At 54.5% G+C, this 14585-nt stretch overlaps 1 protein-coding gene across 1 annotated transcript; it reads left to right on the top strand.

Moving 5' to 3' along the window:
• The first annotated feature begins 1040 nt into the window (after nt 1–1040).
• On the top strand, nt 1041–7937 carry Mb (myoglobin). The gene is made up of 3 exons (XM_041671749.1): nt 1041–1214; nt 6012–6234; nt 7333–7937. Exons 1-3 carry the CDS (start codon nt 1120–1122, stop codon nt 7474–7476), a joined length of 462 nt encoding a protein of 153 aa, XP_041527683.1. The 5' UTR covers nt 1041–1119; the 3' UTR covers nt 7477–7937.
• Nucleotides 7938–14585: the final 6648 nt, after the last annotated feature.

Consider the following 14585-nt stretch of genomic DNA (forward strand, 5'->3'; position numbering starts at 1 on the left):
ACTCAGATCCTCAGGCCTGGAGGCAAGTACCTTTAACCACTGAACATCATCTCCGTAGCTCCTGAATAAGGCTTTTGAGAACATGAGTTTGGACTCACTAATATCAAATGCCAGCTGTGTTATTCATCCTGGGGCCCATGTCGGTGTTTGCCCTGAGGACTCTTGGAGAATTGCAAGAGCCAGGCAAAGAGAAGGGGGGCTGGGCCTGGCAGAATCTGGGAGCTCTGGCAGCTACCACCTTGCTGGAAATGCCACATGAGGCAGCAAGGGGAGCTGAGTGGTAGGAGATCCCAACGCAAGACAAGGGGCTGAGGGCTTCACGGAGCATGGTAGAACAACCTTCCAAAGGGAACAGGGAGCAGGCCCAGAGCTGGACCCAGACTCAGAGACTTGTCTGTGACTTTCAGCAGCAAGTGCAGACCCACGGTGGCTCCTTTTTACCACTTCCGGCTCAGTTTGGAGTGACAGGAAGTAAGCGGAGGGCTTCATGTTGGCTTAGTGAGTACAATGGTTAGCCACCAAGGCCAAGGATCTGAAGATCCTTGGGTCTTTCTAAAAGGAAAGAAAGTTGTCTTCTGACCCTACAAACATGCTGTGGCACACATACACACATGCATGTGCGCGCACACACACACGTAGTAAAAAAGAAAAGCAGTCGGAAAGTGAGAGGAGACTTCTGGGGGCCAGCTGGAAGCCTGTGCCCAAGCTTAGAAACATGGCAAGTCCCCTTGGGCAGCAGACGGGGAGAATTGACTTTCAGCTGCTGGCAGTGGCTGCTGGCAGTGGTTTCAGTGCCCTTTCGTGGGCTTGTGCAAGCCCAGACAGTGGCCTGGCGGGTCCCCGCTCCCCACCCCCTATTGCCCCAAGCTGTCCTAGCTCCCCACAATGGCACTTGCCTCAAAATAGCTGCCCATGTGAGGGCAGAGAAAGGCAGAGATTAGACCCCTGGGGGGTTGAGGAGGGTGGCAGGAGGAGCATGTGGTACTCAGTGATCCTGGCCAGAATAACATCGGGAAGGTATAAAAGCCCTCCAGGACCAGGTGGCCTCAAACCACAACTGACAGCCGGCCCACACTCACTCCTTTCAGCTCACTCCTCTGGTCCTCTTCAGAAGCTGCCATGGGGCTCAGTGACGGGGAGTGGCAGCTGGTGCTGAATGCCTGGGGGAAGGTGGAGGCTGACCTTGCCGGCCATGGACAGGCTGTGCTCATCGGGTAAGAGGGAGAGACCCCCCATCCCGCCACCTGTCCCCTAAAGATTACCAGCCTATGGCTGCAAGGTGGAAGTTGGCAGGGTAGACCAGTTGGCTGCAATAAAGAGCTCAGATTTCACTTGATTCTAAGTGCTGGGGCCTGGAGTGAGGAAAGGAAAAGGGGACCCATCCAGCCCAACTGACGTCAGCAGCTGGATCGAGCTTGAGCGCCGAGAAGAAGCTTATTATGGCAGATGGCCAGAATAATGAGGGCCGAGGGAGGGCTTGCCCACTCGTGAGAACTGGAAGCTTGCAGCAAGTGGTTGCCTTCTGCTGCAAGGATCTCCTAGATAAGCCGAGAAAACCCGAGATTCTGAGTCTGGGCAAGTGAAGGCTGCTGAGGCTTGTACGTGGGGCCTCACTTGCCATGCCTCACCCCGAGGCTGGCTCAGAAGCCCAGTGGGATATTCATGAGCAATATTTTGGCTCTGGGAGGAGGTGGCCCTGTTGCTATCAGCCCCAACAATGTCCTTGAAGCTGTAATTTGGAAATGAATTCCTTGCTACTTTTGATCCAGGGTGAGTCGTCCTCCTGATCCCAATGGTCTTGCATACTCCCTTGGCCCCTGTCCATTGCTAGCCCCTCAGCTTGGGGGAAAGGTCATCTGAGGTCAGAGCCCTTTGGACAGCCATACTAGAAGGAGGCTGGGCAGCTGCTGGAACCCCTGGTTCTTCCTGCTTGTCTTTCTTCTCCAACTGCTCCCCCACCCCGCTTAGGTGCTGGGACTACAGGCCTATTTGACTGGACTAACCCCTACCCCAAGTTAGCATCAATCCTAGGCCACAGATTTCCTATGTGACCTTGGACAAGTTGTTTCGCTTCTCTGAGACCGCCCTGGGACTCACAGTCTCTGTTCTCCTTTGCTGTGGACAGCAGGTTATTGGGGGCCAGAGTAGGTAGAAGAAAGTCTTGCAAGATCCCAAGGCTGCCAGGCCCTGGGCAGTGACTTGGGGCTTTGAAGGAGACTCGGGGTATTGTATAATCATACTTCCTTTCCCAGGGGAGTAATGGAGGCCTGCCAGGACCCAGGGCCAGGTGGGACAGCATGCCCAGGGCTGCTGACCCTGAAGAGCCCCCAGTACATGTCATGTCTCAGACTTGGGTCACGGGGCCACACCAGTTATTCCAGCCTTCTCCGGTTGTGGGTGCAAGGAGGTGACCTCCCAGGGAGTCATGCCATCTCTCAGGGTAGCAAGTGTCCCATGGACACTGGGCTCCTGGCCTGTCCCAGATACCAACCCCAGCCTCGTCTGCTGACCTCAGCAAGGTCATGTCTCTAAGTGCCCTAACAGGCCTAAGCTGGAAAACAGCGCTCTAGAACAAGGAGATCCAGCCGCTAGCAGAGCTGTAGGCTCCAGGTGGAAGGGGCTGGTTGCCCCAAAGCCTCAGCTCTTCCTGTCTGGATCTTTTCTGGTTCATTCAAACCTGCATTTTTCTTCTTCTTTTTTTTTTTTTTTTTTGTCTTTTAAGATTTTTCTTACTTGGTTTGAGTATTTTGCCTGCATGTTTGGATGTGCACTACATGCATGCAGTGCCCAAGGAGGCCAGAAGAGGGCGCTGGATCCCTGGAACTGCAGATGGTTGTGAGCCACCACACGTGGGAACTGAACCCCATTCCTCTGGGAGAGCAACAAGTGCTCTTACCTGCTGAGCCATCTCCCCAACCCCTATGATGTCATTTTTGTTAGGGAAAGGATTTAGGAGCCAAGAAAGGTTTGGAAAAACTTCTAGGGAAGCAACATCTCACATAATGCCAGAACCGACTCACAGAGTCTGAACCAGCCCATGTCAGTGCCATGGCGCCCCTAAGAAAGACTCCAGGTGGTGATAGTGGTGGTGAAGCTGGAGACGTAGAGGAGGAGGGAGTCTCACAGACAAGCCCCTGTGTCACGAACACCTTTACAAGCTCTATCTAACCGAGAGGTTTGGCATCTTGTCCCAAATCACATAGGCAGTAAGAATATGGATGGGATACAAATCCAGGCCACTTGGCTGGAGTCCATGCTCTTGGTGACCCTCCTAGCTACCACCCTACGTACTCCTAGGCTGGGCTCTGATTGGGCGGCAGTGTAAAGGCCAACAGAGAGGCAGCCTCCCTTCCCTGACCAGCCTGTCCTCTGAGCCTGGCCACCTGGAAACAGGATGAAGAAAGGAACCCCAGAGTCAAGGAAATTCAAGGGCATGGGCTCTGGGCCACTACAGGAACTCCACCTGTGGAGTTCAGGGATCAGAGAACCAGGTGACTATATGGGGCCTGTACCTCTCCTCCTGCGAAGTGAGCAAGCCTCGTCCTCTTCTGCCTAAGGCTGGAGGAGGGGGAGGCTGGGGTAAGCCTTCTAGAAATCACCTAAACAACCATATTGGTTTGCATTCAATGAGCCAAGACTCAGAAAGGATGAGTGACTATTTCGGCATCACACAGGACTCTGGGACGGAGCCAGAACTAGAATGCAGTATCTCTAAAAGCCTAAAGCCTCAAGTCCCTGTTCTTGCTCTCCTCGGGCCCCATCCAGCCTGATGACCTTGGGCTCACCGGTGGGTGTCAGGCTACCCATCTGTCAGCAGGAACTCAAGGATCATTGTCGCTAGATAATAATAGTCAGAGACCCTGGACAAGGTGCCAGAGGCGAGCTGTCAGTGACGCACACGGCTGTGGATGGGCTCCCGGGGTGCGGCTGGGACACAACCACGGTTGGGGACAGACCCGTCAATCGTCACGGCACCAGCTTGTGTGCCTGGCTCTCCACACACATGAAGAACAGACTTGTGCGTCTGTGTGTATGTGCTTCTGCGAGCATGTGTGGTGTGTGGAGGGGGTAGGTTCGTATGTTACCATTTACAAACAGGATGCCTTTGTGTGACCGTGATAGGGCTCAAGTGGTCACCCAGAAGGTGAAGGGGGAAAGCCCTGCAGGACGTTCAGGCTTCCTGTGCCTCCATTTCTACATGCTTGCTAACATCAGGCTCTCTTAGTGGTGTGCTGTGGTGATGGCTGCCTCCCTGAAGAGCAAGTAGTGATTCCTGGGCATTCCTGAGTCCGCGCAGCTGGAATGGGCACATCAGGGGCCCCTATGGTCAACAGAGCTGATGACTGACACACAGTGAAGTGCTTGAGTGGTGGGAAGGCCTGTCCGCGATGCATGACCACGGATGAGGAAGAGGGACATAGACTGGCTGACCCCGGTGGCTGCATCAGGCACCCATCCACTAGGGACATGGGACTATCCCCGCTGTGGGACATTACACCCTTACTGTCCTGCACTGAAGGGGTTAGGCACTGAGAGGCAGAGCCCCCACGCTCCCTCTGCTGGTTGTGCACTAAACCCCTCAGTTCCTCCTCTGTGGCCTGATGCAATGGCAGACTCTGCTTCAGGTGTACTGTGGGGATTGGGTGAATTTGCAGGTAAAACCCGTAGTGTTTTACACGAGTGTGTCCTCTGTGCAAACCACAGGCGGCATTTGTGCTCTCGCTCAAATCTCAGGAGCCACCACCCATCCCTCGCTGTGGTCCTAACCAGACTGGCAGGCCTGGAAGGGGGACTGGAACAGGGAGGAGCACCAGCACCCCCACACACACACCCAGGCCCCATTGGTCCCATGGGGAAATGGGGCACCACGAGAGAAGAGCTGGGGCATCAGCAGACCACAAACTCGGGGGACTGTGGAGGGAAGTGACTCTTCAGTAGCCAGACCTAGCTCTTGGCTTGGCTGAAGCAACTTGGTGTCCTGGTCACAGGAGACCCTCCCCATGGGACCGTTGGGCAGGGGCCATGGGGACCAGGTGCCTCCCACATGGCTTGATACACAAAGAGGAACGTACGTGCTCAGAGACACGGTATCAGAGCCTGGGCAGCCAAGGTCACCCTGATAAACACGTCAGGGTGGGGCTCTAGGGGGGACCGGATGAGAATTCTATTACTGTCAGGCTCCAGTTTTGAGATCTGATGCCCACTTGTTGTGACCCAGGGCAGGCCAGTGCCTTTGACGGTGTTTTGTTTGTCCCCAAGTGGATCAGGGATTGGCCTCATCTGGGAAGGGCAGTGGTCCTTGCGGCCCTCACCGTCTTCCTAGAGCAGGGCTTGGGTCCCCGACTGGAAGAGGCCAGAGCTCCCAGGGTGGCAGGCAGGAGCAGCTATGGCCTTTGGTGGGTCACTTTGCCATCATCCTTAGAAAAGGAGTGAGGGAGGTTCTGAAGTCTACGCTGGGATAGGGGGTGTCTCACGGCAGTCACAGCTGGCCAGAGGTCATAGACCGGGGTAGCCTTCTGAGTCACCCAGATCCAGCGGCTGCCTGGCTTCTCTGCACACCAGCCCTGAGATCCTGCTGGGGACCTTCCATTTCAAAGTCCGTCCCTGTCTATAGAATAGGAAGCGCGTGGAAGACAGGGAAGGGTAGGTGTGAGCCCCGCATAGAGCTGACATATGGGTGCTGAGCCCCAACACACCCCACTCTCTGGGTAACAGAGAAAATGGGGTGAAGATGTAGAGACATCACTGCCCTTGCCCTCTCAGTGACCAGGAGAAGAAGAGGGTGAGGGTACCGATGATAACAGAACAGCAGGCATTTATCCCGCATGCACTGCGCCCGACACTCGATGGGTAACCGCGTTTAACCTGTTAGATCAGGTCATGTCACCTCCATCCATAGGGAATACTGAAGCAGGGAGAGGTGTGGTGCACCCCACAACTGGGAAGAAACACAGCAGGAGTCTAGTCCTTCAGACTCTACCCGTCTCACTCCGTCCCTCCTGGTCCCCTAGGCTGTTTAAGGCTCACCCTGAGACCCTGGATAAGTTTGAAAAGTTCAAGAACCTGAAGTCCGAGGATGATATGAAGGGCTCGGAGGACCTGAAGAAGCATGGCTGCACAGTGCTCACAGCCCTGGGTGGCATCCTGAAAAAGAAGGGACAGCATGCTGCAGAGATCCAGCCTCTGGCCCAGTCACACGCCACCAAGCACAAGATCCCCGTCAAGTACCTGGAGGTAGGTGGCCACAGCGCAGGGCAAGTCTCCGAAGGCATATATCTAAACCCCAGCTCAGTAGCTCTATGGGAGTGGCCTGGTTGCTTCCCACTAAAGCACCCACTAGACATATGGGGAAACTGAGGCACAGACTGCTCATGCAAGTCACAGAGGCAGGATTCCCACTTGGGAGCCAAGGGTACTTCTGCTTTCCAATGCATGCCTGCCCCCACTCCATGGTGGTCTAGCAAGCAGTTGTACTGTGACCTGGAGAGAAGCCAGACAAGGAGTCCCCAGGGGTCCTCTCAGTCCCCATTTTGGAGCTGGAGTCCCAGGGCAGAGCGGGGTCAGACACAGGACTCTCCCCACTCCCTGATGCTGGGCTTGGTTCTGCAGACCCAAGCCCCACTATCTTTGCTGTATCTGTGAGTTGTGGGGCAGACTTAACAGGGGTGTGTTTACAAAGGAGCCCTGTGCTCCTTTGTGTCCCTGTGACCCTCGGTGCCTCCTTCTGCTGTGTCCCACTCCCGTGTCTGCTTTGTCACTTGCACATGAGGGCCTTGTGGAAATGATCAAAACAGGAGTTGCACCCCACTCCTGAGCTAGCAGGGGCCTGTCCACAGTCCCTGGGACCAACCGTAGCTTATTGTAAATGATGAGCAGCTGGTAAATCTGCTGCATGACCTCGACCAGGCCACTTGGTCATCTCCTCAGTAAAACGCCACCACTTGTTTGGTATGAGCTCTCATGGGCTGGCTGCTGGGTGGGCACGCATCCTGAGCTCCAGAGGTGAAGGGGGGGGGGGGCTCAAGTAACACCCCCTGGGTTCAAGTGCCCTTCCTGGCTGTGACTTCAGGGTGTGCCATGTAGCTGAAGTCTCTGACACCCCTCTCTGCCTTAGTTTCCCCATCTACAAAGCAGGGATGGTGGTCGTGCCTGCCTCCTATTGGTAGGGGGGCTTAAAGGAGTTGGCTCACAATGATTGCACAGAATGGCACCTGGGACATCATAAGGGCCCAGGAAATGGCTCTGGAATAAAGAGGAGGGCAGTGGGTGGGCACCCTCGGCTCCTGGCTGGCTCAGCCCCTTGACTTGCAACCTCTTGTCCCCTCCTTGCAGTTTATCTCAGAAGTCATCATCGACGTTCTGAAGAGCAAACATTCCGACTTCGGAGCAGATGCTCAGGGTGCCTTGGGGAAGGCCCTGGAGCTGTTCCGGAATGACATTGCCGCCAAGTACAAGGAGCTGGGCTTCCAGGGATAAGCAGCCTGCTCCCACTGCCCGGCCCCCGCAAGCTGGGACCCAGTGCCATGTAGCAAGTAGAGTGTGCAGTGTCCTAGGTTAGCAGAGAGCAGGAGAGGAGAACGCAGCATGGCGTCCAGGCAACTCACCCACACTCCTGGGGACAGGGCTCCAGGTGGTACCACCTGGGACTCGGAGGTGCAAAGAGGCCTCTGCTTCCTCAGTTCTGTTAGGTCATGCTCAGTCCTCCAGTTACCTAAGTCCCAACCCACTTCCTTCTGGTTTCAGGAAAATCCCTCTTCCCACTGGCACATTTGATCCCAAATCCAACTCACTGACTACCAGACCCTGACTTCCGGTTGAGGTGGAGGGTTGCTTAGCAGGAGTGGAGGGTAAAAGGGAGACCACAGGCATCTGGACGTCTCCTGCCACTCAAGTTCCCACTGACCCACCTTGTTTCAATAAAGCACCCTGAAACTCCTCATTTATTGTCTCTGCATGATGCTTTTAGCCTGTCTAGCAAGGGAAACACCCACAAGCATCCCGGAAAGAAACGGGAAGGTGTGTTCTGGGATTGCAGGCAGACAGAGAGGATGCTAGACAAGCCCCTTTCGCCAGTCACCTCTCAATGGCAGGCACACACGGGCTAGAGCGGAGATGTGGGTTTCTTCTCCCCTCCTGTGTTTGGGTAGTATCTCCCAGCTGTCTGTCCTCTTTATGGCCAGAAGGTCAGCAGCTGCCACTGTTGGCTGCGGGCCCTGTCCTGGGGTCAGAGTCCCTGTTGCCTTCCAGGCCACTGTTTGGATCTCAGCTCTGCTACTTCCTGGCTGGGTGACCTTCTCACATTTCCTCCGCTGTTGGGTCCACAGTGGCATCTCCCCCCTGTAGCCTGCCCTGGGCACCTGGCACTGATCCCCACATTGCCAAGGTCAACTGGTCCTGCTTACATTGCCACCATTATGACACCGATTGGAGCCCAGATAGGGGCCCTTCCTTCCCTGTCCCTGCACGATGGAGCGTGTGAGCCTCACCAAGGACCCTGGAGCAGGCCTGTTCCTGGGGCTGATACAGTCAGAGCCCAATCAGCCAGGCTCAGCCACCAGTGCTCAAAAGGCTGAGTAGACAGATAGTAACACGGAAAAGTAGAGAAAGGAGAGTTATTCAGTGTGGTCACACCTCGGAAAGAGGAACAAAGAGGCTCGGGGGCACCTCAAGTCAATCTTCAGAGTCCTAATATGAGGTGAGGTTAAAATACAGGGCCAGAGATACGTGTAGCTGATCAGTCCTGGTCCGTGTGTGGTCTCGCCCAGCACTGTTGTCTCCTCTCCCCTGTCCTGCAAGGGCTCTGACAGCTGTCTGAACTGTGAGAAATTTCTTCCTGGGAGACAGAGCACCTCCTCTGACTGCACAAAACTTCAACTTTTTCTTTCTTGACATGAGATCCCAACTTGGGGAGTCCATTGTTTCAAAGAGAGGGATGTCTCTTAGTACCTTGTGACCTGAAGATGGCAGAAGAGATCCAGCTCCATGAATTTATTCTCTGACCTCCACCATGGATCCATGTGTGCACATCTGTGTGTGTGTGCACGCACACACACACACATCAAGCATGCACACACAATAGTAATGATGATTCATAATAATAATGATGTCTTCATTCCTCTGTGTGGCTATGTCCTTTCTTTATAGAAATTCCCTTCACTTTCAGACAATAGGCCCGTCCTGACATGTGATCTTCCTAGGAGCCGAAGGAACTGGTTCCCCCTCCCCCCCTCGCCCGCCCTTAGCCATCCATCAGCATTCCTGTCAGGGACACTCCTGGCTCCCAGTTGTTAAATGAGCAGGAAGAAGCACAGGCTGCGGAGGAATGCCAGGTATTTGTCATTTGCTCTGCATTCATCCGGCAAATCATGTCAAAGCCGAAGGTAAAAATAGAAGTGCGTTAAGAGCTCCGCGTGCACACGCGCTGGTTGCTTTTGTCACGCTCGCTCGGCAGAGTGTCTGCTCTGAGGCCTCGTGGCGCCAGGGGCAGACACTCGCTTCAGTTTGAGGATTCTCTTCAGCCCCAGCCAAGCTCTGGCAGAGCCCACATGCTGAGTCTTGGTATGTGAGGGCAGAGGCGGCAGTTTAATTTTAACTAGATCCTGGTATTGTCCTTGGGGCCACTGTACCCCCAGCTGCTCCTGAAAGCCCCTCCTGGAGTTGAGGCATGGATCCCCTCTGTACTCGGGCCCCACAGACCCATCTGGGTTTTGCTGTCTCCTCCAGGCCGCAGGTGTGCATTCTGCACGGTGCCACACAAAGGCAGCTTCTAAGGCTTGGGTCTCTGTTCCATGTACCAAGCTACGGCCACAGAGAGAGAATGTATTTTCCTAATCCACACGGGGTGCTCTGTGATCTGGAGGTGACCCTGAGCAGAAGCCCTTTTTCTGGGAACCCTGCAATCTTACTTATGTTCCATTCTGTGTCGAGAGTTTCCCACCCCAAGTGGCAGAGAGTCCTGTGAGTTATTCCAGCCTTTGCCCTGCCTGCAATCCTCCTGGCTCTAGAGGGACCCAAGCTTCCCTTCCACGCACTCAGGCAAAGACATGGGTTGTTTCTTGTTTGTTTTCAGCAGCCACGGCCTTCCCTGAGGCGTGAGCACAAACATTTTATAGTCTGATAAGGTGTGAGCCAAAAAAAAATAAAGGCTGTTCCTGAGGTCAACACCCACTAGTGTCCAAAACACACTGTCCCACTGGGGCAAGTTAGCCTATTTCAGCATCCTGAATACTGGGATTAAGTGTGTCTGCCACCGCATCCAGCTGTTTTTTGCTTTGTTTCAAATCTGGAATTATTACAGTAGTGAGATGGAATGGATTCGTGACACAAAGGCCACCACGCTTCCCGAAACAGAAGCTGCGATCACTGACGTCCCCTGTGGGACGACAGTGTGCTTTTGCTCCCATGGCACATCCGTTCAGCTTGGAACACCGATGTGTGTGCCCTGATGTGAGCTTGACTTGTAAACTGGAAGCTCTGATTCTGAGCTCTGTGGCTCTCTGGGTCTATTTGTCTGTCTATCTGAGCCCGTGCATACGCACATGCTCACATGTGATGGTAGAAAGGGCTGCCCACCCCCGTCCCCACCAGCTAGCAGGGGACTGTGGACCTAGTGAGCTATGACATGGGATTATCTGGGGCTTTCAACACCGAAGATTGAGTCAGGTGAGAGGGGGTGGGACCCAGGGAAGCAGTGGGCATCTCTGGTTCATCACTGAGCAGTGAGTGGTAAGCCAACCAGTGTCCATGCGGAAACTCTGCACCAGATTTCCCCCAAAATAAGCCAACTGGGTTAGTCTACAGAAATGGTTAAACTCAGGGCCTGACTGGTGTGTGTTTCGGGCAGGATTAAATTTTTCTGGGAGTGTTTTGCGGTAGTAATGGGGGAGCCAGGCATGAGGAGTGAAAGGCATTTCCAAAATGTTTATTTAGTCTAACCTGTTGGTTCTTCCAATAGCTCTGTGAGTGGAATATGGCCATGATCGCCATCAGCAAACATGATATTTCTATGTGCCACTTGGGCAGGCTATAGTGTCCCATATCGGAGTCAAGCACCATTCTTGATGTTGCTGTGGAGAGGAATTTAACATTTAAACCAAGAGATGTTGCAAGAGGCAGAAGACCTCCGATCTGATGGTGGACCTTGTCCCAAATGCTAAGAGTCCCCAGTAAGAAAGGAATTCTGTGCCCGGGGACTGTGTGGCTCTCTCCTGGACCTCCAACCCTGCAGACTTCTCCTGCACCAGTCCCAGTACCCGGTCCCTACTCTAAACCTCTTTCTCTACATCCTTTTGGTCTGGGGCTCTGGTAACCTTAACGGTACAACTGCCATTCCTGGTGTACAGATGACGGGGACACAGGTACAGTTAAAGAAGGAGCTCGCTGTGCACACACACGAGATAACCCAACTAAGAAGAAGCAGAGTAGCATTGGTACCCAGAACTTCAGCTTGCAATGAGTGGTGTGTAATGTCATAGCATGGTCCCAGAGGGAAGGTTACATGTGTGTACATGTGCATGTGTGTTGTGTGTGCTTGTGTATGTTTGCACAGCCTGCCCCTACACTCTCGGCTCCCTGGGATAAGCAGAGAACAGACATCCATGGGTGTTCTAAGCCCAGAGCTCACTAGCCCACCAGCTGAAACCAGACGCCAAATCCTACTCTGAGTGTTTGCAGTCAGGCCAGGCTTGCGAGTCTAGGGCAACATCCAGCCTTCAGTGGTAGCCAGGTCCCACCCAGGTCACTCACCTCTCGCCTGACTGAGGCATGTTGATGGAGGCAACTGGGGGACTCTCCTGAGCCATATGTCCTGGGGCGAGTTGTTCCACCCCTCCGTGCCTCAGTCTCCCCTCTTGAAGTACAACAATAATTTTCTTATTATTAACGTTTTGGGGGGCTCAGAAGAGCTAAAGTAGCTTGCAGGCCTAGAATACACCTGGAAGTGCTCGTTCTTGTCACTGCCGCCAGAACACAGTTCAGAGGGCATTCTGACCAGAGTGGTGGCAGAAGCTGACTTCTCCCACTCCTCCTTCCTCTCCAGCCAAGTGCAAGGGGTCACCGAGGGAGGGAGGAGATGAAGTCTGGTAAGCCCCTATCCCTCAGGTCCCTCAATCTCCCAGAGGCAATGTGGTACAGCCAGGTCTACCGCCCCTGTCCGAATCCAAGGGGACAGAGCATCAGATGAGAGGAAGCGGGTGACGGGCAGTGAGGGGACACAAAGGATAGGTTCAGATCAAGTCCACTCTGAGAAGAAATGATCAGAAGAGCTCTGCCCACTGCTCTCAGCAGCCCCAGGTCAGGGAGCTGCGACCCCAGTGTCTGTACAGCAGAATTAGGCTGTCTTTGGGGGTTGCCTAGCTGTGACTGTATGGTTGGGGATACAGACACTCTCAGTTTCTGTCTCTCCGAGTGCCTCACCCCACGGGCAGGCATGTCGGCCTCTGAACTCCTGACTCTCTGTCTTGGTTTCTGGCTTCTCTCTCACCCTCCAGTCCCATAAAGTCTCCTGGACTCCGTAATGGTTGAACGTGGAGAAAAAGGTTCACAAGCATGAGTTGGGTCGGGGGCTGTGGCCCTGCGGCTTCTACACAGTGACGCCTGGCTCTTGGAAGGGCCAAACAGCTCAAGGTCAGAGGCAAGGCCTGGCCAGATGGTGACCCAGAACGCGCCAGTACCGGGATAGGACTGCCCCAGTGAGAACACAGGGCCAGCTGAGGCCACTAAGAGACGTGCAGGGGTGCACTGCCCTGAGTGCTGGCCAGGCTCATCCTGGCACAGGCTTCTGGTGTTGGCAGCCGTGGCATCTTGAGAGGCAGCCTTACCAGAGTGACAGGTGAGGGGCAGAGGGGACAATGGTCCCATGGCCAAGCTGAGTCATGCTTCATGGCCAAGGGCTGGAAGAGGGTCATCTAAGTGACATAGGACTATGTCCCCACTCCCCAGGGTAAATCAGTCACAAGGCTTTCTCTACCCACCTCCCCACTTGTTCCTTTCTTCCTGTGACACAGAGGGCTAGGTCCTCTGCCCCTGCAGCTCTGGAGAAAGCCCAAATCCTCACCTTCAGCACTACCCCAACCTCAGGCACCAAAGCTGCTCAGTAACTCTGGGCTCCAGGCTAAGAAGGGGGGGGGGCAGGATCCTCGGAAGTCTCACCGACATCATTCATACCTACCTTCAGTTTCTGAGCCATGTGGGCTCAGTCTAGGACGTGATCACTCACCTCAGATCCCTCTTCGGCAGAAACAGGAGCTCTGGGTATCTCAAACAGCTTATTCCATTGTATCGGGGCCAAATGCAGGTCACAGTGCCAGGTTAAGCAGCAGAGGGAAGAGAGTAACTGGTGGGGACAGGGTAGCCTTGGTAGCCTGGGGCATCAGGGCTCAATCCCTGGTATACAAAGACCCACTGAACTGCCCACTGCCAGTGAGTGAGGTTCCCATGCTAAGCTGGGGCAGGGGCTGGGCATAGAGGAATCGCCCAGCAGGTCAGAGACCCTGGGCTCCACCCTAATCACTGCCAGAAAGGAATGAAGGGTCTGGTAGGGCCTCTATCCTTTGGAATCTGTGAGAAGAGGGAGCCCCTGTGTGAGCCCCACCCCGGGGACTTAGGGTCCCTTCTGCTTCCTCAGGTTGCCCATAGCCCCGCGTCCTGTGTAGAATTGCAGATTCAGGGTGATGCCAACCCCTTGGTCTTAATCTACTCATGTGTTCATGGAAGGAACTGGATGTATGACAGTCACCTAGACTCCAGAGTTTGGGACCCATGAGCACTTGTCTCTACCGAGCTTAACCATTCTTGGGGAGCAGGTACCACTCTTACCCTTATGCTGTTCATATGACATTTTCAGAGACACAGAGTGAGTGAGGAACTTGCCTGAGGCAACAGAGAGTGGGAGATAAAGCCAGGAGCCATCCCAGAGCTGCCTGCGTTTTAGGGCCCTTGCATCTCACCCTTCGCGCATGGGTCCTAGCTTTGAGAAGCCCAGCTTTTCCCATTAGGCTTTGAGCCCAGGTGCTGTGAGAACCCAGAAACCTCTGGGGGAGACAAGGACAGCTTGAGGCTTTCCTCTGAGTCTCCAGCTTTGCCCTACCATTGACTTTGACCCAGACGATGGGGTCTCTGAGTCCTTCCCTGTAGGCAAGGAGCAACATGAGGTGGAGGACCTCAGCACCCTGGGGTGTAGGATCTCAGTAGGCTTGCGGGAATGCAGCAATGGTGGCCACCTGGAATCCCAGCTCCCTGAGCCTGCTCCCACCCAGCAACTAGGCTCTGTGGGGAGAGATTGCACAGAGGTCACACACCTCCACTGGGCTGGCACACTTAAGGCACAGCACAGCATTCTCATGACTCCGAGCCACACTACTGCCAGCTCTGCTGCCCACACCAGTGTTCCTCCAGTCTCACCAGAATCGGAGGTGCAGGGATCCAGTCCTAGCCCATATGTCAGGCAGGGTCACCCAGGCAGGGGGTACAACTGTACAACCAGTGGAGGTCCAGGACCGCAAGAGTGATGTCAGGGGTTCCAGAAGAGCCTGTTCTCATCTCTGCATCTGTGAGATGGCCACAGATGGTGGCTCCCAAGAGGGTCT

Source organism: Microtus oregoni, unplaced genomic scaffold (assembly GCF_018167655.1).
Source record: "Microtus oregoni isolate MIOR12 unplaced genomic scaffold, Mior012 000022F_ref0000154, whole genome shotgun sequence".
Classification (NCBI taxonomy): Eukaryota; Metazoa; Chordata; class Mammalia; order Rodentia; family Cricetidae; genus Microtus; species Microtus oregoni.

Coding starts and splice junctions, on each gene's coding strand:
- Mb (XM_041671749.1), top strand. CDS start 1,120: ATGGGGCTCAGTGACGGGGAGTGGCAGCTGGTGCTGAATGCCTGGGGG. Junction 1,215..6,011: donor GGACAGGCTGTGCTCATCGG/GTAAGAGGGAGA, acceptor CTGGTCCCCTAG/GCTGTTTAAGGCTCACCCTG. Junction 6,235..7,332: donor TCCCCGTCAAGTACCTGGAG/GTAGGTGGCCAC, acceptor CCCTCCTTGCAG/TTTATCTCAGAAGTCATCAT.